At 41.9% G+C, this 25,158-nt stretch overlaps 1 protein-coding gene across 1 annotated transcript in view; it reads right to left on the reverse strand.

Annotated features, from left to right (window-relative positions):
- Positions 1-25,158, reverse strand: part of LOC121552579 (exostosin-1-like) — a 334,670-nt gene that overhangs the window by 56,440 nt on the left and 253,072 nt on the right. The window contains exon 3 of the mRNA XM_041865537.2: positions 2,396-2,489. Within this exon, the coding sequence (XP_041721471.2) occupies positions 2,396-2,489 (94 nt within the window). The remainder of the gene's footprint in view (positions 1-2,395; positions 2,490-25,158) is intronic.

The following is a 25,158-nucleotide window of genomic DNA, read 5'->3' on the forward strand; positions in this document are numbered from 1 at the left end:
CGAATCTCATTGCAAAGGGTCTGAATACTTATGTAAATAAGGTATCTATTTTTTTTTATACATTTGCTAAAATTTCTAAAAAGCTGTTTTCGCTTAGTCATTATGGGGTATTATGTGTAGATTATGATTTTTATTTATTTAATCAATTTTAGAATAAGGCTGTAACATAACAAAATGTGGAAAAAGTCAAGGGGTCTGAATACTTTCCGAATGCACTGTACAGTTAAGCAGTGGTCTCAGCTCGCGTGGCACATGTTCTCCCCTACTGTGAACAAAGTCCCTAAAGCCATGGAGGGTGGAGGCACACAGGAGGGAGAAGTGTTGGCACAGGATTGAAATGTCTTCTTCCCCGAATCCCGGAGGTAGAGGTTCTGGCAAGCTCTCTCTCCAGGATGTTTGCCTGACGCACCAGGTGTGTGTACTCTGACTGCCCTGCAGCCTGGTTGTGAACACGCGGCTTCTCATTTTGTTTATAAGGCTGGATAGGAACTGCTGGTGATTATTTTTTAACGTTCTGATTGGCCTAAGTGGTCAAGCCTCTGACAGACTTCCGCAGTGCACACACGTAGCCTACAGTTCTTCCTCATTATCGCCACCGCCAGAAAGAAGACGGGGAAGAAACCACCATTTACCTACCTCAAGGCTGCTATACAAAGGCTATTTATTTGGTTTGTCTTTCTATTGTTTTTCATTGAATTTTTGTGGTAATTAAATATAATTTATTTTGAATTTATCAGAATACATTTTCCAGAAATAGTTCTACCAGCTCCATGTAAAAGGTGAGGAAGCACCTCTCCCCCGTGCTCTGGCACCTACAACCCTGCTCCTTAAACCTGTTTACACAATTCCGTTAAAATAAACACCATAGCAACACAAACCTCTTATCACAAACTTAAAGCCAGGCTTTTACGGGAATCAAATTCTTTATCAAGGTAAGTTTACAAAGGATTTACTTTTAATGGATGCTCAGAGGTGAGAAAACCGAAGTGGCAACCATATTTAGGGAGAATAACATGTGTTTAAATGTGTGTGTTAGCACTTACGGATACATTCATATCACCTACTTCATCAGAATCCCTTTTAATTTCCTATACAGTGGCACTGCATTTAGAGGGATCTAATTTGATGTGTTTTGTAGTCATCGATCATACATACTGTATACTAAAATAATAAAAGCCAAGGCAGCATACTGAACTGTGCAGAACCATGAAACCATGTTTAAATTTCAAGTGAGACTTGGATCTCCATCATTAAAAGTTGACACTCATTTGGGGCTTAGGGGGGCTTTGTGAGAAATGCCAAGTCCAGGATTGGTGGTGGCCTGTCTGTGTTTAAATCCCCTCTGCTCTTTAGTGATTTGCATGGCTTGGCTCAGTGTCGTGGCATCATCACTCTCCTCTCCTTTCCCACTCATCTCATCTCCCTCTCCTCTCCCTCTTCTTTCCACTCTCCTCCCCTCTCCCCCCTCCTCTCCTTTCATTCTCCTCTCCTCCCCTCTCCCCCTCCCCTCCTTTCATTCTCCTCTCCTCCCCTCTCCCCCCTCTGCTGTTGGAGGGAAACAAATCATTGTCTGCTGCCACACCAGCCCCAGTCTTTTCCTTCCACCCATCGGCATAACAGCCCTTGTTTGAGCCTCACTGACGTGTAGAGAGGACAAATGGGAGAGGGCTGCCTCATAATATCAAAGCTCAATCTGTGTCATGTCTAAAAGCCTTTTGATGTTCCTTTTTCAAAGTGTCCCCTCTGAAATCTGGGTGCGGAATGCAACTGCCTCACACTTAAAAGGCAGCACAGAACGCACCATTTGGGGGCCGTAATTCCAGCTAGCTCTCAGTCGGTACTCTGTGAGATGATTATTCATAAATTTAAATTGTTACCTACAGTGTCTGCCTAACTGCTGCACTGACCCCCCGTAGAAATGGGGTAGAAATTATAGGCTACTTCCTTCATTCTTTACTTTTTAGACATGCAGGCCTCAGTGTATCTGGATGTCCATAACTTCCTCTGTCGATATAGAGACACATGCACATCCACAATGGGATGGTTCCAAGTAACAAACAATCCTAAGATACTTCTATAGAGGCTCAGTGGGACTGGCTACTGTCAGTCCAAATAAACATGCCTGAGAGGAGGAGGAGATCAGGTGTTAATGAAAGTGGGAGGTGTTGAGATAAAAATAGGTTTCTTCTGTATCTGTAGTACAGAACTCTTCTGCAGCTGTTTCTGAAAAGATGACAGGTTGTCAATACCAATAACCCAAGCATCAGGCCTGGCAGACTGCAGGGTCTGCACAACTCACAGGCTCCAAACCCGGCTGCCGTGCCGACGACTAGCACCCGTTTCCAAGAGCCTCGGAGGGACAGGGTTTTTGTCGGAGAAACGTCAATCCACGTACCTGGAGGGCCTCGAGAAAGCGAAAGGAGCCCAGCCTGCGACCGCGGGGCACCAGGCAGAAGCTGGAGTTATGGAGCAGCTCCTGGTAATCGAACCTGGAGACAGACAGAAACCGACTTTGTCAGACTCATGGAGACATCATGCGCACTAAAATGTCAAGACGGACTCCTTTGAGGTCCAACTGACAAACAGAGAGTAGAGAGAAAAACAACAGAAGAGAGAGAGAATGTCTATGAGCTGAGAGAGGGTAGTTTACAGTAAATGTGTCCTTAGACGAAACACATGCAAACAACAATTACAGCATTAAAACTTGTGTCAATTGTCTCACTCAATTACAAACATAAGCTCAAACAAATAAATATTTTAGTAGGTAAAATGGTAAAGTGGAAAATGAGAAGAACATACTCCAAACTCGTTCACATTCTTCAGAGAAATTACACAAACTTCAAAGCACTTGTCATGTTTCAAGACTGTCATTATACACAAAGAAAGCTTTTAGACTAGAATAAGGTCCTTCACTCCACTCTGCTTTGGCCTACAGTATGATCAATGTTACACAACGAGCGTATTACAAAGGGAGACTTTTTGAGATTGATCTCCTAAAGCACCTCTTTGTCTTTCGCAGTGATACAAGCCCGGGAATCCTCATCCCATCCCTATAGCAGGCAGCACATCCCTTCTTCTCTTCCCTCACTGCGGGCCAATAGAGAGAAGGGTAATTTATGGCCCTATTCCCAACCAGTGTCTCATCCCAAGGCCCATCCAATAAGGATGAGGAGCAGCTGTTTAATCTGACAGTAAATCAGATGAAATAACAGAAGAGCTTTTAAGCTACATAAATCAATCACAAAACACACCAGCCTGTCGCTGCCTATGAAGCCCTGCGATCTATAACCAACGTTGTCTATGATCCTCATAACCCATATTGTATGAAGAATATCAGGCAGGGAATTCTTAAGAGAGGCTAAGGATGATTCATGACATTTGAATGGAAACATACATAACACTTTCTTTGTTATAAAACAAGACAGGGGCATTTTCAAGATGGACAACTCTCAACAGAGACCAGGCTGTCTCCCGAATCTGTGATCAACTGGCTAACCTCATGGCTGTGGTTGTGGCTGTGGTTGATCATTTTGTTAATGAGACTATAATTGAATATGTTCCATCCAGTGTAATGGTATGCAATTATGTCATATATAAACATAGCAGTATTTTACAGAAATGTATATGACGTCAATGAGTGTTCTCCCTCTCAAAGTGGAGTGTTGTTAGAATCCCCATAGGAATGACTCTGTCTCCAGCCATCCTTCAACCACCCTGAGGAGGGGAGAGCCCAGAGGTGCTGATTGAGCCCTGGCCCACAGAGACTTCTGATTACAGCCTAATCTGTCTGGGGATCAACTGCCTCCACAGCCTCGTGACCAACCACCTGTGTGTGTACTGAAAAGGTGATGCACGTGACACTCCATTTTTTCTTCAAAAACCAACTGAAAAGGTGCCATTGTATGACACCTCACACTCGAGCACAAGGTCAACCACATCAATCTATATAGAGAATGGATACAGTCATGTGGCAAGAATGTTGAGGTTCAATCATAAAGAACATGCAGCTTGTTATCCTGCCCAATTATGCTTCAGCTCAGACAGTTACAAAACAACACAGTCTGTCGATCATGGCATGTGCTCAGTACTGTGATGTTTGAATGCCATGCCAGCAAGGTTATCATACACTCAGTGGCTAGTTTATTACGTACACCACCCCATTCACGAAAATAGTTCCCTCCTACAGACAGTGAATCACGTGGCCTTGGCTTGCTATATAAAGCAGGCAGACAGGTGAACTAAGCGACTTTAAGTGTGGTATGATCGTCGGGGCCAGGCGCGCCGGTACCAGTATCTCAGAAACTGCCGGCTTCCTGGGCTTTTCACGCACGACAGTGTCTAGGGTTTACCGATAATAAAAACATCCAGTTAGCGGCAGTCCTGTGGGCGAAACACAGCTCGTTGATGAGAGGTCGAAGGAGAATGGCAAGAATCGTGCAAGCTAACAGGGGGCTAACAGGGGGTTTCCGACCCGGTACTAGATGGGTGTACCTAATAAACTGGCCACTGAGCTAAAACACTTATTTTCAAGAATACAATGCATACTCTTTACTAAATACAAAATATGATTAGTCATGGTAACATGATTCAACATACCATAAAACTGTGCACACATAGCCACTCATACAGTCAGGCCATTGCTGCCACTAGGGGGACTCATGCGATAGTTCAAATGATCAGACAGCTGTCAACTCAACTGACAGCTACAGCCACAGGTCGCGAGATAGACGATTTGAATAGTGATAATCAGAAACGTCCAGATATTTCAAAACAATGACTAATACAGCTTTCAAACAAATTTTGTAGTGTTTAGTCTTCAGGATATGCATTGGAAATAAGAATCAAAGGCTGTAGTGATCGAGGCAGACAAGATGGAGAGGGGCTTGAACCCTGCTGGCCTGTACTGACTCTTTAATTACCTGGCTAGTCCACACCTGTGTGCCATAAAGGTCTAGACCTGTTGCCAGAGGCCATATGCTCACACAACACAGTAAGGCTAGCCTACAGTTATTTTAGTGTGGGGGCCTGGTTGATTGTGACACCTAGCTGTGGCCTGAGCCAGTGCCTGTAGCTGCCTCATCAGATATTGAGCTTCAGGCCAAGCCTCTCTTGCTGTGACTGACTAGCCTGGGTCCAGAGGGGAACGGTTTGTCCAACAGCACAGCTAGAGCCCTGGAAGGCCTGGAGCTACCTACCGCTCAAGATTACAGACATTACTGAGAGATTGAGCCAAAGGTCAGGGTGATAGGAATACTGAAGGCCTATGCACTATGGATTGTATAGGACAGGAGCAACAATATAGACGTTAATAACAGCCTTGTTAATCTCCACACACTGGTTGTACTGTTCTGTACAAGTGTACAAATTGTATTAATAATAATAATACATTAAACTTCAAAAGCACTTTCCATAATATAAATCTCAAAACGCTTCATAAGCAAAAAAACAAGTGTACAAAACATTAGGAAGGATTTTTAAGCCTTGAGACATGGATTGTGTATGTGTGCCATTCAGAGGGTGTTAGAGGTAGTTTCGCGAGCCAATGCTAGCAGATACCCATAGACTTCCAGTCATTGCTCCAATGCTAGTTAGCAATTGCGCTAGCGCTAGTTAGCAACTTCCTTCAAACTGCACGCAGAGACATAAAGGGTGCGTTCGTAAATTCACTCTGGCTATCTACTCCGATTTCAGAGCACTCGTCTGAGTATGCCAGAGCGCAGAATAACTGATGAATTTACGAACGCGCATCATCCGTTGAATATGACCGGTGTCCCCTTATGAAAAAAATTTGCAGTCAGAGTGCAGTATAACTGCAATTAGAGTGCAGTATAACTCCAGTACACTACAGTTATTCTGCAATTACTGCGTCCAAAATACCACAGTCGACTGCAGTTACTGCACTTTTACTGCAGTTTCAAAACGGCTATCTTTTTTTTGTAAGGGTCAGTAAACGTCGGCAGAAAAACATAATTGAATTGCTGCCAGCAGCACAGCTAGTCATCAGCGGATAACATGAAAACAGTCTAACCAGCTCTGCTAGGGTGAGTAAAATTATCAGAGTGAGGTGTTCTCTCATGTGTCTGGAAGTAGCAAGCAAGCTAGCCAACTTTAGCCAGTTAGCTTGGGTGCTTGACTGCTGTTGTGAGGTCAGAACGCTCAGTTCAACCGTACTCCTCGGCCAGAGCGTCCAGTGTGCGCGCAGAATGTTCCGAGAGCGAAACGCTCTAACTTTATGATCGAACAATCTGACAACTCTCTGAATTTACAAATGCCCAGAGCGAACTCTGGTACTCCAGAGTGAATTTACGAACACACCCAAAAATGGTATCCAGAAGTTCATCTGACTTTGGGGAAGTAGATAAATGCCTCATTGCCAAAATCCTGAAGTATCCCTTTAAGGTTACGGTTTAGGGTAGGGACGTCCCAAGGATTGCGGATAGCACTGACCATGGCATAATGGGTTGACTGGCGGCCATTGTGAGTGGAGCAAAGCAGGAAGTAAAAGCAGGAAGTGTACCCATCAAGATGTGCTGTGATTTGTAGATTCAACATTCCATTGCATGAGCCACATCAGTTAACATAATTTGAATTAACATTCGACATTACCATGGAAATGATTGCATCACAATACCAGGCAGCCATTGCGAGTGTACCCATTAGTTTACCAGTCAAATTGCCAGGGTTCCAAGCCCGTTCTATTCATTTTATTTCTATGAGTGCTGCTGCTGCACCTTGCTTGCACCTTTCTATGTGTGCTTGTTTGCTACAACACCTTGCTTGTTCCAGCAAGGAGCAACAAAGTTTCATCACGTTGTTGAGTCCATGTTGCCGCAGAAAGGGACTCAACAGCACGGCCGTCCCGTCTTCAATCAGCTGTTCATTCAACAGTTATTTTATTTTCATGACGGTCTTCATCCTTAACCGTCCAATACATCGTTATACGGTAAATGTGCCGGCCCTAATTATGGGATTATATGGCATGAATAAATCAGGCTTTGACCTTTACTGTAGTTTGAGCTCACATCTTGACATGTAAAATACAATCCAGTGGGGAATCAATAAGCACTATCAAGTTGATAGTTCCTGAAAATGGCTAAATGCAATTGCAGCAGTCAATAAATAAATTAGTGGCAGACACTTCGAAGATAGCACCACACTTGTATTAAAGCTGCACTGAATAATTACAAAATCTGACTTCAGCAGTGTCTGTGAAACCAAACTAACAAACTGTGCAGTGTGCATAGAGAACATATTAGCAGACTTCAGCCTCTCTCTCTCTCTCTCTCTCTCTCTCTCTCTCTCTCTCTCTCTCTCTCTCTCTCTCTAAATGCTTGAAACTTTGTGTGCAGCCTTTTTGGCCAGGTCTCTTGCAAAATATATGTTTTATCATCTCAATGAGACTAATCTGGTAAAATAAATATATCTGTGTGCCTGTGTGAGTGCGTGCATGCATGCATGTGTATAGGCTGTGTGTGCACGGCACCTGTTTGAGCGGCTGCCCTACCGGGTAACACCTCTCCCCTATCGCTCTGTTCTCCCAGATACAATTCCTCCCTTCCTGAGTTTCATTCAGAAGAGCCTTAATCCCAGGGTGCATTTCAACACTCCATTCAGACTGGCTTCAGGTGTTTCAAATCAACAACAGAAAATGTTGACTGTTCAAGTACTTGCATGATTCTTAATTTTTTGGGTACTTGACTACTCGAATTGGAAAAAATAAAATAAAATAAATAAATTAGAACACAAGGTCTGCACTGGGAAAAAATGTGAGCATTTATCTATATGCCAACAGTGCACAACAATGCCTAATTTATCATAACTATTACAGATTGTCCCATATACACTGTGTACAAAACATTAGGAACACTTGCTCTTTCCATGACAGACTGACCAGGTGAAAGCTATGATTCCTTATTGATTTCCCTTTTTTAAATCCACTTAAAATCAGTGTAGATGAAGGGAAGGAGACATGTTAAAGAATAATTTTGAAGCCTTGAGACATTAATTGTGTATGTGTGCCATTCAGAGGGTGAATGGGCAAGACAAATTATTGAAGTGCCTTTAAACGGGGTATGGTAGTAGGTGCCAGGCGCACCGGTTTGAGTGTGTCATGAACTGCAATGCTGCTGGGTTTTGCACGCTCAACAGTTTCCCGTGTGTATCAAGAATGGTCCACCACCCAAAGGACATCCAGCCAACTTGACACAACTGTGGGAAGCATTGTAGTCAACATGGGCGAGCATCCCAGTGGAATGCTTTCGAGACCTTGTAGAGTCCATGCCCCGACGAATTGAGGCTGTTCTGAGGGCAAAAGGGCGTGCAACTCAATATTAGGAATGTGCTCCTAATGTTTTTGTACACTCAGTTTCATTGACAAAAAAAAAGTGTCATTTAAGATTTATTTATTGAAACCGTAATATCAACCTCATATTATATTGTGGAACAAAATCTTCAAAAAGGCAGTAACCTCAGCAGTGGTGCTTGCTTGTAGAAGCCTATGGCTGTGCAATGGCATAGCCTTGCTTTGTTAATTTAGTAGACAAGACACTTACAGTGAGGGAAAAAAGTATTTGATCCCCTGCTGATTTTGTACATTTGCCCACTGACAAAGACATGATCAGTCTATAATTTTAATGGTAGGTTTATTTGAACAGTGAGAGACAGAATAACAACAAAATAATCCAGAAAAACGCATGTCAAAAATGTTATTAATTGATTTGCATTTTAATGAGGGAAATAAGTATTTGACCCCTCTGCAAAACATGACTTAGTACTTGGTGGAAAAACCCTTGTTGGCAATCACAGAGGTCAGACGTTTCTTGTAGTTGGCCACCAGGTTTGCACACATCTCAGGAGGGATTTTGTCCCACTCCTCTTTGCAGATCTTCTCCAAGTCATTAAGGTTTCGAGCCTGACGTTTGGCAACTCAAACCTTCAGCTCCCTCCACAGATTTTCTATGGGATTAAGGTCTGGAGACTGGCTAGGCCACTCCAGGACCTTAATGTGCTTCTTCTTGAGCCACTCCTTTGTTGCCTTGCCTGTGTGTTTTGGGTCATTGTCATGCTGGAATACCAATCCATGACCCATTTTCAATGCCCTGGCTGAAGGAAGGAGGTTCTCACCCAAGATTTGACGCTACATGGCGCCGTCCATCGTCCCTTTGATGCGGTGAAGTTGTCCTGTCCCCTTAGCAGAAAAACACCCCCAAAGCATAATGTTTCCACCTCCATGTTTGACGGTGGGGATGGTGTTCTTGGGGTCATAGGCAGCATTCCTCCTCCTCCAAACACGGCGAGTTGAGCTGATGCCAAAGAGCTCCATTTTGGTCTCATCTGACCACAACACTTTCACCCAGTTCCCCTCTGAATCATTCAGATGTTCATTGGCAAACTTCAGACGGGCCTGTATATGTGCTTTCTTGAGCAGGGGGACCTTGCGGGCGCTGCAGGATTTCAGTCCTTCATGGCGTAGTGTGTTACCAATTGTTTTCTTGGTGACTATGGTCCCAGCTGCCTAGAGATCATTGACAAGATCTTCCCGTGTAGTTCTGGGCTGATTCCTCACCGTTCTCATGATCATTGCAACTCCACGAGGTGAGATCTTGCATGGAGCCCCAGGCCGAGGGAGATTGACAGGTCTTTTGTGTTTCTTCCATTTGCGAATAATCGCACCAACTGTTGTCACCTTCTCACCAAGCTGCTTGGCGATGGTCTTGTAGCCCATTCCAGCCTTGTGTAGGTCTACAATCTTGTCCCTGACATCCTTGGAGAGCTCTTTGGTCTTGGCCATGGTGGAGAATTTGGAATCTGATTGATTGCTTCTGTGGACAGGTGTCTTTTATACAGGTAACACGCTGAGATTAGGAGCACTCCCTTTAAGAGTGTGCTCATAATCTCAGCTCGTTACCTGTATAAAAGACACCTGGGAGCCAGAAATCTTTCTGATTGAGAGGGGGTCAAATACTTATTTCCCTCATTAAAATGCAAATAAATGTATAACATTTTTTACATGCATTTTTCTGGATTTTTTTGTTGTTACTCTGTTTCTCACTGTTCAAATAAAACTACCATTAAAATTATAGACTGATCATTTATTTGTCAGTGGGCAAACGTACAAAATCAGCATGGGATCAAATACTTTTTTCCCTCACTGTATTTCCCAAGCCCTTATCACAGTCAAGAGACACGTATTTTACAGTTAAAAAACATGATGTAATATAACAGAATAAAATATAACAGAATCTCTTTCCAAATGAAAAAAGTTACCAGTGCTAAGTGATGCGCATCTCGTGCCTGTAACAGTTATTCTCAAAGAGTGCTAATTTTAAACTCAATTTGGGGAGTTGAAATACTTTTTTCAGGGTTACAAACCAAAATATGTCTTCTTTTCGATATACAGTTTAGTTTATTCTGCCTGTTAACAATTCCACATTGAACACTGCATGGTGATGATTTATAGCCACGACATCTGTTTGGCGAGTAGGCCTAGGCTTAATGATAATACGCTCTTTGTCTTTATTAAACTAATGTTATGGCATATTTTCAGTGTGGAACCTTTCTATGTTTAGGGGGTTATAGCCTAGGCTAACCAATTCTAAAAGGCACTAGCAGTTTGCAAAGTAGCCTAAGAGGAAAATTATATTATTATATTATTATTCCAAAACTGGAGCTTGTTGCTGGAACACATACAGTGCCTTCAGAAAGTATTCACACCCCTTGATTTTTTCCATGTTTAGTTGTGTTACAGCCTGAACTTAAAATTTATTAAATTGAGATTTTATGTCACTGATCTACACACAATACTCCATAATGTCAAAGTGGATTTTTTTTAAACAAATTAATTAAAAATAAAAAGCTGAAATGTCTTGGGTCAATAAGTATTCAACCCCTTTGTTATGGTAAGCCTAAATAAGGTCAGGGGTAAAAATGTGTTTAACAAACCACATAATAAATTGCTTGGAATTATTCCGTGTTCAATAATAGTGGTTAACATGATTTTATAATGACTACCACCCCACACATACAATTATCTGTAAGGTCCCTCAATCGAGTAATGAATTTCAAGCACAGATTCAACCACAAAGACCAGGGAGGTTTTCCAATGGCTTGCAAAGAAAGGCACAGATTAGTAGACGTAAAACAAATGTATCAATGTTGTATCAATGGTCTATCAATACACCCAGTCACTACAAAGATAAAAAGGTGTCCTTCCTAACTCAGTCGCTGGAGAGGAAGGAAACTGCTCAGGGATTTCACCATGAGGCCAATGGTGATTTTAAAACAGTTACAGAGTTTAATGGTTGTAATATGAGAAAACTGAGGATGGATCAACAACATTGTAGTTACTTCACAATACTAACCTAAATGACAGAGTGAAAAGAAGGAAGCCTGTACAGAATACAAAATATTGCAAAACATGCATCCTGTTTGCAACAAGGCACTTAAGTAATACTGCAAAACATTTGGCAAATAAACTTTTTGTCCTGAATAACATTTCTAGTCATTATGCCTTTTCACTTTCTGAACAGTGGAGGCTCCTCAGAGGAGGAAGGGAAGGACCATCCAACTCACTGAATTTCAGTGGGAAAAAAATAGTGAAACATTTAAAAAAGTTTTATAGTTTTTGGATAAACGTATACTAAATATATTCACGTCACCAAATAACTGATTAAAACACAATGTTTTGCAATGAAGGTCTACAGTAGCCTTAACAGCACTCTAGGGAAACACCATGGTGTAGCCGGAGGACAGCTATTCTCAGTCCTCCTCTGGGTATATTGACGTCAATTCAAAACCTAGGAGGCTCATGGTTGCCACCCCCTTCCATAGACTTAAACAGTAATTATGACGACTTCCGGAGGACGTCCTCCAACCTATCAGAGCTCTTGCAGCATGAACTGACGTTGTCCATCCAATCAAAGGATCAGAGAATGAATCTAGTACTGAAAGCATAAGCTATAGCTAGCTAGCGCTGCAGTGCATAAAATGTGATGAGTAGTTGACAAAGAGAGAACGACAGTTTTGAACAAATTAATTTCTTCATAAATTAAGGAGAAGAGAGAGAGCTGTATTGTTTTTCACTTTAACTTAGCGAGCGAGAGAGATAGCTATATTTTGTTGCATTTAGCCTACTCAACAACCTGACTCAAACAGAGAGGAATACTAGTTATGTTAGCTAGCTGGCTAAGGCTATCCAACAAACCAACTCAAGGTAAGCTTTTGGTTTTATCAATTTATTGCCACCATGGCCCGTCGGTGTAATTGCTAAACTGCTTGCTGTACACTGTACTGCGTGGCTGTACACATGGATTGGATTATGGGTTTACTAACACGCTAGTAGCAATTTTGACTATGACGTTAGCTAATATGGTGAAACGATGTAGGCTGTGTGTAGCGGTTAGCGGTTATGGTACGAAGGTTTGGCATGGAGAGGTTTTTTCGCCTGGTCACAGACAGCTGTTGTGTTGTGCACTGAAGTCCACAAGCGAATGGAAAATGTGAGAAGAAGAGCGCGTAAATGCGAGAAGGAATTATACAACAAGCAAAGTGATGCTGTTTGTATGTGGCTGCTATGAAAATTAACTGTGTGTGTGGGTTATCAGGGGTGTACTCATTCCGCCTATTCTGTTGTAAAACTTTTCTTAAACGAAAGCAACTGAACCAAACGGGGATGGACCTACCTGTTATTATTGAGTGTATGAACACTTATTCTGCCTTCCTCTTGTGATGATTTAGTTGATAACCTTAATAGCTAATTAAAGCCAACCATTGGTGCCATAGCTCCAGTAAAGTTGAAAAAGGCCACATCCAAACGGAGAGCCCCTTGGATGAGTGAGGAAACTAATCAATTAAAGAGAAATTGCAGAAAGGCAGAGCGGAAGTGGAGAAAGCTGATATGATATTCTGAGAGAGCAACTTGGCATATATAACAAGGCAATTAGAAATGCCAGATGGGCTCATTTTTCTTACTTGTTCACTAATAGTCGGAATTATTAGAGTGTGCTCTTCTCGACCATAGATGGCCTGATAAATCCTACCACCTCAAACCTATGAACTTTCCTCCATATCTAAATGTGATGGGTTTGCGGCATATTTCAGAGATAAGATAAACATTAGGCTGGGTATCAGTCAAGCAAGACCTGATGATAAGTTTGATGATATGTGTCCTTGCCTACCACGCAAAGGCACTATGGATTGATTTTCCCTGGTTGACACAGACATGCTCAGGAAAGTGATATCACAACTTAAGCCTTTTACCTGCCTTCTCGATCCTATCCCCACCACCTTCTTCAAAACTGTTTTTAATTGCATATCTGAAGAAGTGCAAGCTATTGTTAAATCCCTCCCTGTTCACAGGCACTTTCCCCACTGCACTAAAAACTGCTATGGCGAAACCACTTCAGCTCTTATCAATTTTCGGCCAATCTCCAAAGTTCCATTCTTAAGCAAAATTCTGGAGAAATTGGTTTTCAAGCAGGTACATTATTTTATATGTGCCGACTGTATTTTTGAAAATTTCCAATCTGGTTTTCGTGCCCACCACAGCACAGAGACAGCCTTAGTTAAAGTGGCAAATTATCTTAGAGCTAACACAGATACCAAACAGCTCTCTGTCCTTGTACTCTTGGACTTAAGTGCTGCATTCGACACTGTTGACCATGATGTCCTTCTGGACAGACTGGAGAGGTGGGTTAGCCTATCTGGTCCAGTTCGAAATTGGATTAGGACCTATGTAACCGGTCGAGAGTTTGTCACCCTTGGTGAACATAACTCAGAGAAAATACATATCACACAAGGTTCGATTTTGGGTCCAGTACAGTTTATATACAGTGCATTCGGAAAGTATTCAGACCCTTTGACTTTTTCCACATTTTGTTACGTTACAGCCTTATTCTAAAATTGATTAAATTGTTTGTTTTTCCCCTCATCAGTCTACACACAATACCCCATAATGACAAAGCAAAAACAGGTTTTTAGACATTTTTGCAAATTTATTAAAAATTAATAAAAAAACAGAAATATCACATTTACATACGTATTCAGACCCTTTACACAGTACTTTGCTGAAGGACCTTTGGCAGCATTTACAGCCTCCAGTCTTCTTGGGTATGATGCTACAAGCTTGGCACACCTGTATTTGGGGAGTTTATCCCATTCTTCTCTGCAGATCCTCTCAAGCTCTGTCAGGTTGGATGGGGAGCGTTGCTGCACAGCTATTTTCAGGTCTCTCCAGAGATGTTTGATCGGGTTCATGTCCGGGCACTGGCTGGGCCACTCAAGGACATTCAGAGAGTTGTCCCGAAGCCACTCCTGCGTTGTCTTGGCTGTGTGCTTATGGTCATTGTCCTGTTGGAAGGTGAACCTTCACCCAGTCTGAGGTCCTGAGCGCTCTTGAGCAGGTTTTCATCAAGGATCTCTCTGTACTTTGCTCCGTTCATCTTTCCCTTGATCCTGTCTTGTCTCCCAGTCCCTGCTGCTGAAAAACATCCCCACAGCATGATGCTGCCACCACCATGCTTCACCATTGGCATGGTGCCAGGTTTCCTCTAGACGTGATACTTGGTATTCAGGCCAAAGTGTTCATACTTCGTTTCATCAGACCAGAGAATCTTGTTTCTCGTGGTCTGAGAGCCTTTAGGCAAACTCCAAGCGGGCTGTCATGTGCCTTTTACTGAGGAGTGACTTCCGTCTGGCCACTCTACTATAAAGGCCTGATTGGTGGAGTGCTGCAGAGATGGTTGTCCTTCTGGAAGATTCTCCCATCTCAAATAAAATAAAATTTAATTTGCCACATGCCCCCGAATACAACAGGTGTAGACCTTAGAATGAAATGCTTACTTAAAAGCCCTTAACCAACAATGCAGCTTTAATAAAAATAAGTGTGAAGTAAAGAAATAGATAAGTAAAAAATTAAAATAATTAAAGAGCAGCAGTAAAATAAAATAACAGTAGGGAGGCTATATACAGGGGGTACCGGTACAGAGTCAATGTGCGGGGGCACAGGTTAGTGAAGGTAATTGAGGTAATATGTACATGTGGGTAGAGTTAAAGTGACTATGCATAGATAAACAGAGAGTAGCAGCAGCGTAAAAGAGGGGGTGGGATGGGGGGACAATGCAAATAGTCCGGGTAGCCATAATTAGCTGTTCAGGAGTCTTATGGCTTGGGGGAAGAAGCTGTTTAGAAGCCTTTTGGACGTAGACTTTGCGCTCTGGTACCGCCTGTCGTGCGGTAGCAGAGAGAACAGTCCATGACTAGGGTGACTGGACTCTTTGACCATTTTTTGGACCTTCCTCTGACTACGCCTGGTATAGAGGTCCTGGATGGCAGGAAGCTTGGCCCCAGTGATGTACTGGGCCATACGCACTACCCTCTGTAGTGCCTTGCGGTCGGAGGCCGAGCAGTTGCCATACCAGGCAGTGATGCAACCAGTCAGGATGCTCTCAATGGTGCAGCTGTAGAACTTTTTGAGGATCTGAGGACCCATGCCAAATCTTTTCAGTCTCCTGAGTGGGAATAGGCTTTGTCGTGCCCTCTTCACGACTGTCTTGGTGTGTTTGGACCATGATAGTTTGTTGGTGATGTGGACATCAAGGAACTTGAAGCTCTCAACCTGTTCCACTACAGCCCCGTCGATGAGAATGGAGGCGTGCTCAGTCTTCTTTTTTTCCCTGTAGTCCACAATAATCTCCTTTGTCTTGATCACGTTGAGGGAGAGGTTGTTATCCTGGCACCACACGGCCCGGTCTCTGACCTCCTCCCTATAGGCTGTCTCATCGTTGTCGGTGATCAGAGGAACTCTGGAGCGCTGTCAGAGTGACCATCGGGTTCTTGGTCACCTCCCTGTCCAAGGCCCTTCTCCCCCGATTGCTCAGTTTGGCCGGGCTGCCAGCTCTAGGAAGAGTCTTGGTGGTTCCAAACTTCTTCCATTTAAGAACAATTTTTTGGTACCATTCCCCAGATCTGTGCCTCGACACAATCCTGTCTCGGAGCTCTACGGACAATTCCTTTGACCTCATGGCTTGGTTTTTGCTCTGACAAGCACTGTCAACTGTGGGACCTTATACAGACAGGTGTGTGCCTTTCCAAATCATGTCCAATCAATTACATTTTCCACAGGTGGACTCCAATCAAGTTGTAGAAACATCAAGGATGATCAATGGAAACAGGATACACCGGAGCTCAATTTCGAGTCTCATAGCAAAGGGTCATAGAAAGGTATCTTATTTTTTTTTTTGTAATACATTTGCAAAACAAATCTATAAACCTGTTTTCGCTTTGTCATTATGGGGTATTGTGTGTAGATTGATGAGGGAAAAAAAATAATTTAATCAATTTTAGAATTAGCTGTAACGTAACAAAATTTGGAAAAAGTTAAGGGGTCTGAATACTTTCAGAATGCACTGTATGTTACCCCTCGACAGCGTTATCAGAAAGCACAGCATTGATTTTCACTGCTACGCAGACGATGCACAGGATTTTAGCTCCACGGATAAATTATAATGTATTAGTGATTTAAATACTTGGATGGCTCACAACTTCCTCCAGCTAAATCATGTCAAGACCGAGGTACTTATTGTTGGAGCCAAAGCACAGAGAGAGAATCTGGACGCACATTTTAATTCAGGGGCAATAAAGATAAAACAGGTAAAAAACCTAGGTGTTATTTTAGATTCTGAACGCAATTTAAAATTGCTTTTTACCACCTGCCAAGGTGCGCCCGTTTCTCTCTCAGGCTGAAACAGAGAGACTCATCCATGCTTTTATTACAAGCAGGCTTGACTACTGTAATGCTCTCCTGTCTGGTATACCCAAGAAAGCCATTGGTCAACTGCAAAACATACAGAATGCTGCAGCACGGGTACTGACCAAGACCAGACATTACACCAGTTCTAATGTCTCTGCACTGGCTGACTGTGAGTTTTAGAATACATTTTTAGATGATTCTATTGGTTTTTAAATCAATCCACAATTGTGCACCCCAATACATGTCAGACATGCTTTTAAGTTATGTACCCAGTAGGTCCCTCAGGTCCTCTGGCACTGGCCTTTTAAGTATCCCAAAGCCTAGGACCAAGAGGCATGGAGAGACAGCCTTTAGTTATTATGCCCACAGCCTCTGGAATAGCCTGCCAGAGAACCTGAGGGGGGCCGAAACTGTGGACATATTTAAAAGAGATCTTAAAACACACCTTTTCCTCAGGGTGTTTTTTAGTCGTTCAGTTTTTATTGTTATTCTTTAGTTTTTTATCCTCTTATGTTTGCTGTGTAGTAAATATTTCACATTTTCATTGTTTTTTTATTAGTTTTTTTCCTGTGAAGCACATTGCGTTGTATTCCATGTCTGAAATGGAATATAAGTAAAGCTTGATTTGATTTGAATTTGTCGATTAGAAACTTGTTTTAGTTGCAAAACATTCCATTTGGACTACTGATTACACCCTAGATCAGCTAGATACAGCAAGAGTGTGCAAAGCGGCATTGAATGTGTCACTGTCACCTTGTTTACTCCAATTTGTCTCTCGACCTGTGCACATTATAAACGTTCATTTGTAGGCTAGGTTGTAGCAACCTCATGATGGGTATAGGGCAAATTCGAGGATCATGTAGGAGCCTAAACCTATCGACGTTACATTGAGCTGGGTGAATGGAATATGAATGACAGTAATCCAATATGCTGTAATAGAATCTTAAACGGCACCGACCGCAACTGTTTCTGAAGTACTTTTTTTGTGAGCTAGTCTTTACTCAGTACCCATTTTCCCATTTTATATGACAAATCTGATATGGGCCTGAATTAAATGCTCAGAGCCAGAGAGAGAAAAGGAAAAAAGAGCGAGGGATACCTTCCTTTATTTGCATTGACCCTGTCATCTTGTCCTCATTGCTCTCACTCTACTCATCTCTAATCCTGTTCAAAGCCCACATTTTTCAATCTAATTATTTCATCATTATTTGAGGCCGACCACCTGCCTTTCATTCTGCTGCGCGGAGGAAAGGGGGAGATGTCAGGTGAATAAATCCAAGCTATTACTGGGAGAGAAGACATGCAGAAGAAATTAATAAAAACATCGATGGGGAGCCACTGGAAATCCTTCCCCCTAATTGATGATGGGCCATGATGGGCTGCTGTAACACAATGGAAAGGATCAGCTGTGATCAACAATAGAATCCATCTGCTCCATACATTACAAGATGGACCCATAGCAGAGTTAGCAAGCCAACATAGGATCATATTCAGTACTGTAAGTGTATTTTCAAACTGCATATTTACATTGAGAGGTTGAACCTAAGGAGCTTAGCTACTGTATACGATAAACACACTCATACTAATACCAACATACCATCATATCAATCTACAGCAGGGCTTTCCAACCCTGTGCTTGGAGAGCTACCTTCCTGTGGGTTTTCACTCCAACCCTAATCTAGCACATCTAATTCTAACAATTAGCTGGTTGAAAGCTGAATCAGGTTAGTTACAACTGGGGTTGGAGGGAAAACCTACAGGAGGGTAGCTCTCCAGGAACATTGGTTGAGAGCCCTGATCTACAGTAATGACAAAAAATGCAGCAACAAACAGCTAAATACAGTGTAATCCACTAAAGGAGTTATTCTACTCATTGAGTTATGTGTAGAACATAGATTGCAGAATTTAATAGATTGATGTTGAGATTGGAATTCTACAGGAAATGGTTGATCCACTGAACAAGAAGGACATTGTTCAACTCTTGTAAACAGAGGTATGTAGATTTACACAGAGCCACACCTGACCTTGGCATCTGCCAAAAAGCTGAAAGGCTTCAGCAGGGATGCTCTCCAGTGCTTATTGAAGGCAGTTACATTAAATTACCAGAGAGCTGTCTGGCAGTCCAAGCACCAACACAACGTGCAAAACTAAAGCCCTGCAGTGAGACACACTGCTCCATATTCAGATGACTATAAACCACACATTCAATTGAACACTAAAATGTCACAATGAAGGTCTACACAGCATGGTAAAGGTACCAACTTTTGTGATCAAGGCTCACAACTTTTCCCGATATACTTTATCACAGTCATTCAAAACAATAGGACAAAACCCTCCAACCTGCTCAATGCAGTTACTGGAAAACAGATATTCTGAGAGAATAAAAATTACTATTCACTCGGATTGCTCCTGCCAGCTAAGGTATTATAGTACGAATTCACAGGACATTTACGAAGACTTCTGGAAAAGAGGTGACATCACAATTTGTATTGAGGTTGATGCCTCGCATTGTGCAACCGTTTCATATAGCCTACAATTTTTGTTTGAGAGATTCAGAAAAATAGAAAACTTTGATTGTGGCATAAAGGCTTTGAAAATGCTTTAGAAACAGATGTTGATTCACAAATGTGACCACAGTACTAAATAATTATTGGCGTGTTGTTTAAGTGATAATGCCCGAGACAATGTCGAGGTCCGGCAAACCGTGCCAATATATCCTCCAGACACCAGCTTCGAGGACATTATCACTTTTATAAAACGGGTTACCAACATTTTCAAATAATGATTGACATATTTTCATTAAAAAAGTTATTTTGATTAATTTATTCATACTATTTCATCCTTCCACTAGATATAGTCCCGACACAAATCTAGGGTTGCAAGCCGGCTGGTCGTTCGTTCTATCGGTTCGGTTGCTAGAGACGCGACCCAGTCGTTCAGTCTTTTTGTTCTGTATCTATGGACGCGACCCAGTCGTTCGTTCTAAATGTTCCATTGCCATACTGGCTGGCAACGTTCTTATCCCATGCTTGCTAGCTAGCAAACTATGGCTAACTTACAGTCACTTCAAAAAGTGCAGCCAGAATAACAGCAAAGTATCTAATGAGGCGTGATTTCACCTGGCATAGAAAAAGTGCTCACTCGTCAGGACACTGTTGTTCAGAGGAGCTAGCCAACAACACCGCTAACACAATCACTTCAAACTGAAGCTGGAAAGACTGGAAACTAGCTGCACTTTGTTTCGTTTGAGCTTTTTTCAATTGACATTTCTTTGTATATATCCATAAAAATGATGCCAGCTGATTCATGATTTCGACTGGCTGAGAAACGCTGCCTGCCTGTCTGTCTGTCTGTCTCGTCCCGACACGTTCATTACTATGGAACAGCTGGAGATCGAATTTGAATATTGAAACAATGTTGCAAATGTCGGAGAGACACACAGCAAGGTTTATACAAATCTCCGCTGTTGAAAACTACATGTTAGTCTAAAATAAATGTGAGATAATGTCTAGATGCTTTTTATAGTGGAGATCAAGTTTATAAATTGCTTGGCTGATGAGACAGTGGATTGCGCAGTCAGATGGTACAGAGTAAATAGGCATTTTAATGTCATAGATTTAGCCGGTGGTAATTTGTCGAATAGACACCAGCTGGAATGCGGTTTTAACCAATCAGCATTCAGGATTAGACCCACCCGTTGTATAAATCCTTATAAACCTTACAATGAAGCTTTTACTACAGATGTAGGACCTTCATTTGAGCCAGTTTGCTACAGCAGGAAAATATTCATGCATCAACAGGAAATGTGAATTATTATGTGGATTATAATTAATAGACATTTCTGTAGGGGTTGATACATTTTTCGTAAGGGAAAATCAAGTCTGAAATATCAGTGGAAATTACAAACTTCAGAAGCCTTTTTAAACTTCAAATACACAAGTTTTACATTTCTTGCATTGAGGAAAATTCTCCTGCAACAGGGTGATCAAATTAAGATCCTACATCTGTATTGCCAAACATACCCACAATGCCTATACAATCAACTCGTGACTCATAAACGCACAACATAAATCACCACAATATCACATGTATTGTTATGAACAGTAATTATAACATAGATAATTACCCTATATACCATCCTGAAAACAAAATAAATGAAACACTTTGAAATGTACACTGACAAATAACCCTTTGTGTAATTGGTTTATGTATATAGCGTAGCTCACCTTGTACCTAGCCATTAATTACAGAGCACAAAAACATTCACAGATGCCCTTGTGTGAGAAACAACCTTTGTTCTGAAGAATAAACACCAGAAAAATGTACCTTGAAATAGTCAAATGAAATAGTAAAACAAAAGGAATTCGTTGTAGTTCTCAAAGCCTGTTGATAAGACAAAAAGCAACTCAAACTTTTGGATTACTTCTGGGTCCTATTATTGAGGTGCCTTTGGATTGTTTTGCTGAATCACCACAGCAACCTAATGAAAATGGAGTAAAACCATGATAGAGAATGTGTGGCCTCAGAAAGTATTCACACCCCTAGACTTTTTCCACATTTTGTTGTGTTACAGCTTGAATTTAAAATTGATTAAATTGAGATGTTGTGTCACTACCCCATAATACCCCATAATGTCAAAGTAGAATGATATTTTAAGACGTTTACAAATTAATTAAAACTGAAAAGCTGAAACGTCTTGAGTCAATAAGTATTCAACCCCTTTATTATGGAAACCTAAATAAGTTCAGAAGTACACATTTGCTTAACATGTCACATAATAAGTTGCATGGACTCTGTGTGCAATAATACTGTTTAACATGATTTTTGAATGACTACCTCATCTCTGTACCCCACACATACAATTATCTGTAAGGTGGTCCCTCAGTTGAGCAGTGAATTTCAAACACAGATTCAACCACAAAGACCAGGGAGGTTTTCCAATGCCTCGCAAAGAAGGGCACCTATTGGTAGACCTATTGAATATCCCTTTGAGCATGGTGAAGTTATTTATTACACTTTGGATAGTGTATCAATACACCCAGTCACTACAAAAGATACAGGCGTCCTTCCTAAGTCAGTGGCCGTAGAGGAAGGAAACTGCTCAGGGATTTCACCATGAGGCCAATGGCGACTTTAAAGAAGTTACAGAGTTAAAAGGCTGTGATAGGAGAAAACTGAGGATGGATCAACAACATTGTAGTTTCTCCACAATACTAACCTAAATGACAGAGTGTAAAGAAGGAAGCCTGTACAAAATAAAATGATTCCAAAACATGCATCCTGTTTGCAATAAGGCACTAAAGTAAAACTGCAAAACATTTGGCAACGAAATGAACTTTATGTCCTGAATACAAAGCGTTATGTTTGGGGCAAACCCAACAACACATCACTGAGTACCACCTCATATTTTCAAGGATGGTGGTGGCTGCATCATGTTATGGGTATGCTTGTCATCGGTAAGGACTAGGGAGTTTTTTTAGGATAAAAATTTATGGAATAGTGCTAAGCAGATGCAAAATCCTAGAGGAACACCTGGTTCAGTCTGCTTTCCAACAGACACTGGGAGACAAATGCACCTTTCAGCAGGACAATAACCTAAAACACGAGGCCAAATATACACTGGAGTTGCTTACCAAGACGACATTGAATGTTCCCGAGTGGCTTAGTTACAGTTTTAACTTAAATCAGGTTGAAAATGGCTGTCTAGCATTGATCAACAACCAACTTGGGTGTTGATATACCTATGTAAGAATGCCTACGTAAGAATGCTGTTCATTGACTATAGCTCAGCATTCAACACCATAGTACCCTCCAAGCTAATCATTAAGCTCGAGGCCCTGGGTCTGAACCCTGCCCTGTGCAACTGGGTCCTGGACTTCCTGACGGGCCGCCCCCAGGTGGTGAAGGTAGGAAACAACATCTCCACTTCGCTGATCCTCAACACTGGGGCCCCACAAGGGTGTTCACCCATGACTGCGTGGCCAAGCACGCCTCCAACTCAATCATCAAATTTGCAGACGACACAACAGTAGTAGGCTTGATTACCAACAATGACGAGACAGCCTACAGGGAGGAGGTGAGGGCTCTGGGAGTGTGGTGCCAGGAAAATAACCTTTCACTCAATGTCAACAAAACAAAGGAGATGATTGTGGACTTCAGGAAACAGCAGAGGGTGCACCCCCCTATCCACATCAATGGGACCGCAGTGGAGAAGGTAGAAAGCTTCAAGTTCCTTGGCGTACACATCACTGACAAACTAAAATGGTCCACCCCCGCAGACAGTGTGGTGAAGAAGGCGCAACAGAGCCTCGGAATTTGGCTTGGCACCTAAAACCCTCACAAACTTTTACAGATGCACAATTGAGAGCATCCTGTCGGGCTGTATCACCGCCTGGTACGGCAACTGCACCGCCCGCAACCGCAGGGCTCTCCAGAGGGTGGTGCGGTCTGCCGAACGCATTATCGGGGACAAACTACCTGCCCTCCAGGACACCTACAGCACCCGATGTCACAGGAAGGCCAAAAAGATCATCAAGGACATCAACCACCCGAGCCACTGCCTGTTCACCCCGCTATCATCCAGAAGGCGAGGTCAGTACAGGTGCATCAAAGCTGGGACCGAGAGAATGAAAAACAGCTTCTATCTCAAGGCCATCAGACTGTTAAATAGCCATCACCAGCACATTAGAGGCTGCTGCTGCCTACTGAAATCACTGGCCACTTTAATAATGTTTGCACATCTTGCATTACTCATCTCATATGTATATACTGTATTCTATAATATTCTACTGTATCTTAGTCCATACCGCTCTGTCATTGCTTGTCCATATATGTATATATTCTTAAATTCCATTCCTTACTTAGATTAGTGTGTATTGGGTATATGTTGTGAAATTGTTAGATATTACTTGTTAGATATTACTGCAGTGTCGGAGCTAGAAGCACAAGCATTTCGCTACACACGCAATAACATCTGCTAAACACGTGTATGTGACAAATAACATCTGATTAGATCTTGACAGAGCTTGAAGAATTTTATATATTGTACAATCCAGGTGTGCAAATCTCTTAGACACTTACCCAGAAAAACTCACAGCTGTAAATGATGCCAAAGGTGCTTCTACAAAGTATTGACTCAGGGGTGTGAATACTTATGTAAATGAGATATTTCTGTATTTCATTTTCAATAAATGTACAAAAAAATCTACAAACATTTTCACTGTCATTATGGGGTATTCAGTTTCAAGTTTTGATGTCACGTGCAAAAGTACAGTGAAATGCCTTTTTTGCTAACTCAAAACCTAACAATGCAATAATCTAACAATGTACAGTGTTACTAGAAGAAAACACAAGAAATAAGAATAAGAAATATGAACTACACAATAAAGTAATAAGTAAGCATACTATATACAATAAATATTTTGTAAAAGTCAGCTCCAATACCATATTTACAATGTGTAGGGACATTTGATCGATAGATGTACAGTTGAAGTCGGAAGTTTACATACGCTTAGGTTGGAGTCATTAAAACTCGTTTTTCAACCACTCCACACATTTTTTGTTAACAAACTAATCGTTTTGGCAAGTCGGTTAGGACATCTAATTTGTGCATGACACAAGTAATTTTTCCAACAATTGTTTACAGACAGATTATGTAACTTATAATTCACTGTATCACAATTCCAGTGGGTCAGAAGTTTACATACACTAAGTTGACTGTGCCTTTAAACAGCTTGGACAATTCCAGAAAATGATTTCATGGCTTTAGAAGCTTCTGATAGGCTAATTGACATCATTTGAGTCAATTGGAGGTGTACCTGTGGATGTATTTCAAGGCCTACCTTCAAACTCAGTGCCTCTTTGCTTGACATCATGGGAAAATCAAAATAAATCAGCCAAGACCTCAGAAAAATTGTAGACCTCCACAAGTCTGGTTCATCCTTGGGAGCAATTTCCATACGCCTGAAGGTACCACGTTCATCTGTACAAACAATAGTACGCAAGTATAAACACCATGGGACCACGCAGCTGTCATACCGCTCAGGAAGGAGACGGGTTCTGTCTCCTAGAAATGAACGTACTTTGGTGCGAAAAGTGCAAATCAATCCCAGAACAACAGCAAAGGACCTTGTGAAGATGCTGGAGGAAACAGGTACAAACGTATCTATATCCACACTAAAACGAGTCCTATATCGACATAACCTGAAAGCCACTGCTCCAAAACCGCTACAAAAAATGGTTTGCAACTGCACATGGGGACAAAGATCGTACTTTTTGGAGAATTGTCCTCTGGTCTGATGAAACAAAAATAGAACTGTTTGCCCATAATGAACATCGTTATGTTTGGAGGAAAAAGGGGGACGCTTGCAAGCCGAAGAACACCATCCCAACCGTGAAGCACGGGGTGGCAC

This window comes from Coregonus clupeaformis, chromosome 36 (genome assembly GCF_020615455.1).
Source record: "Coregonus clupeaformis isolate EN_2021a chromosome 36, ASM2061545v1, whole genome shotgun sequence".
Taxonomy (NCBI): domain Eukaryota; kingdom Metazoa; phylum Chordata; class Actinopteri; order Salmoniformes; family Salmonidae; genus Coregonus; species Coregonus clupeaformis.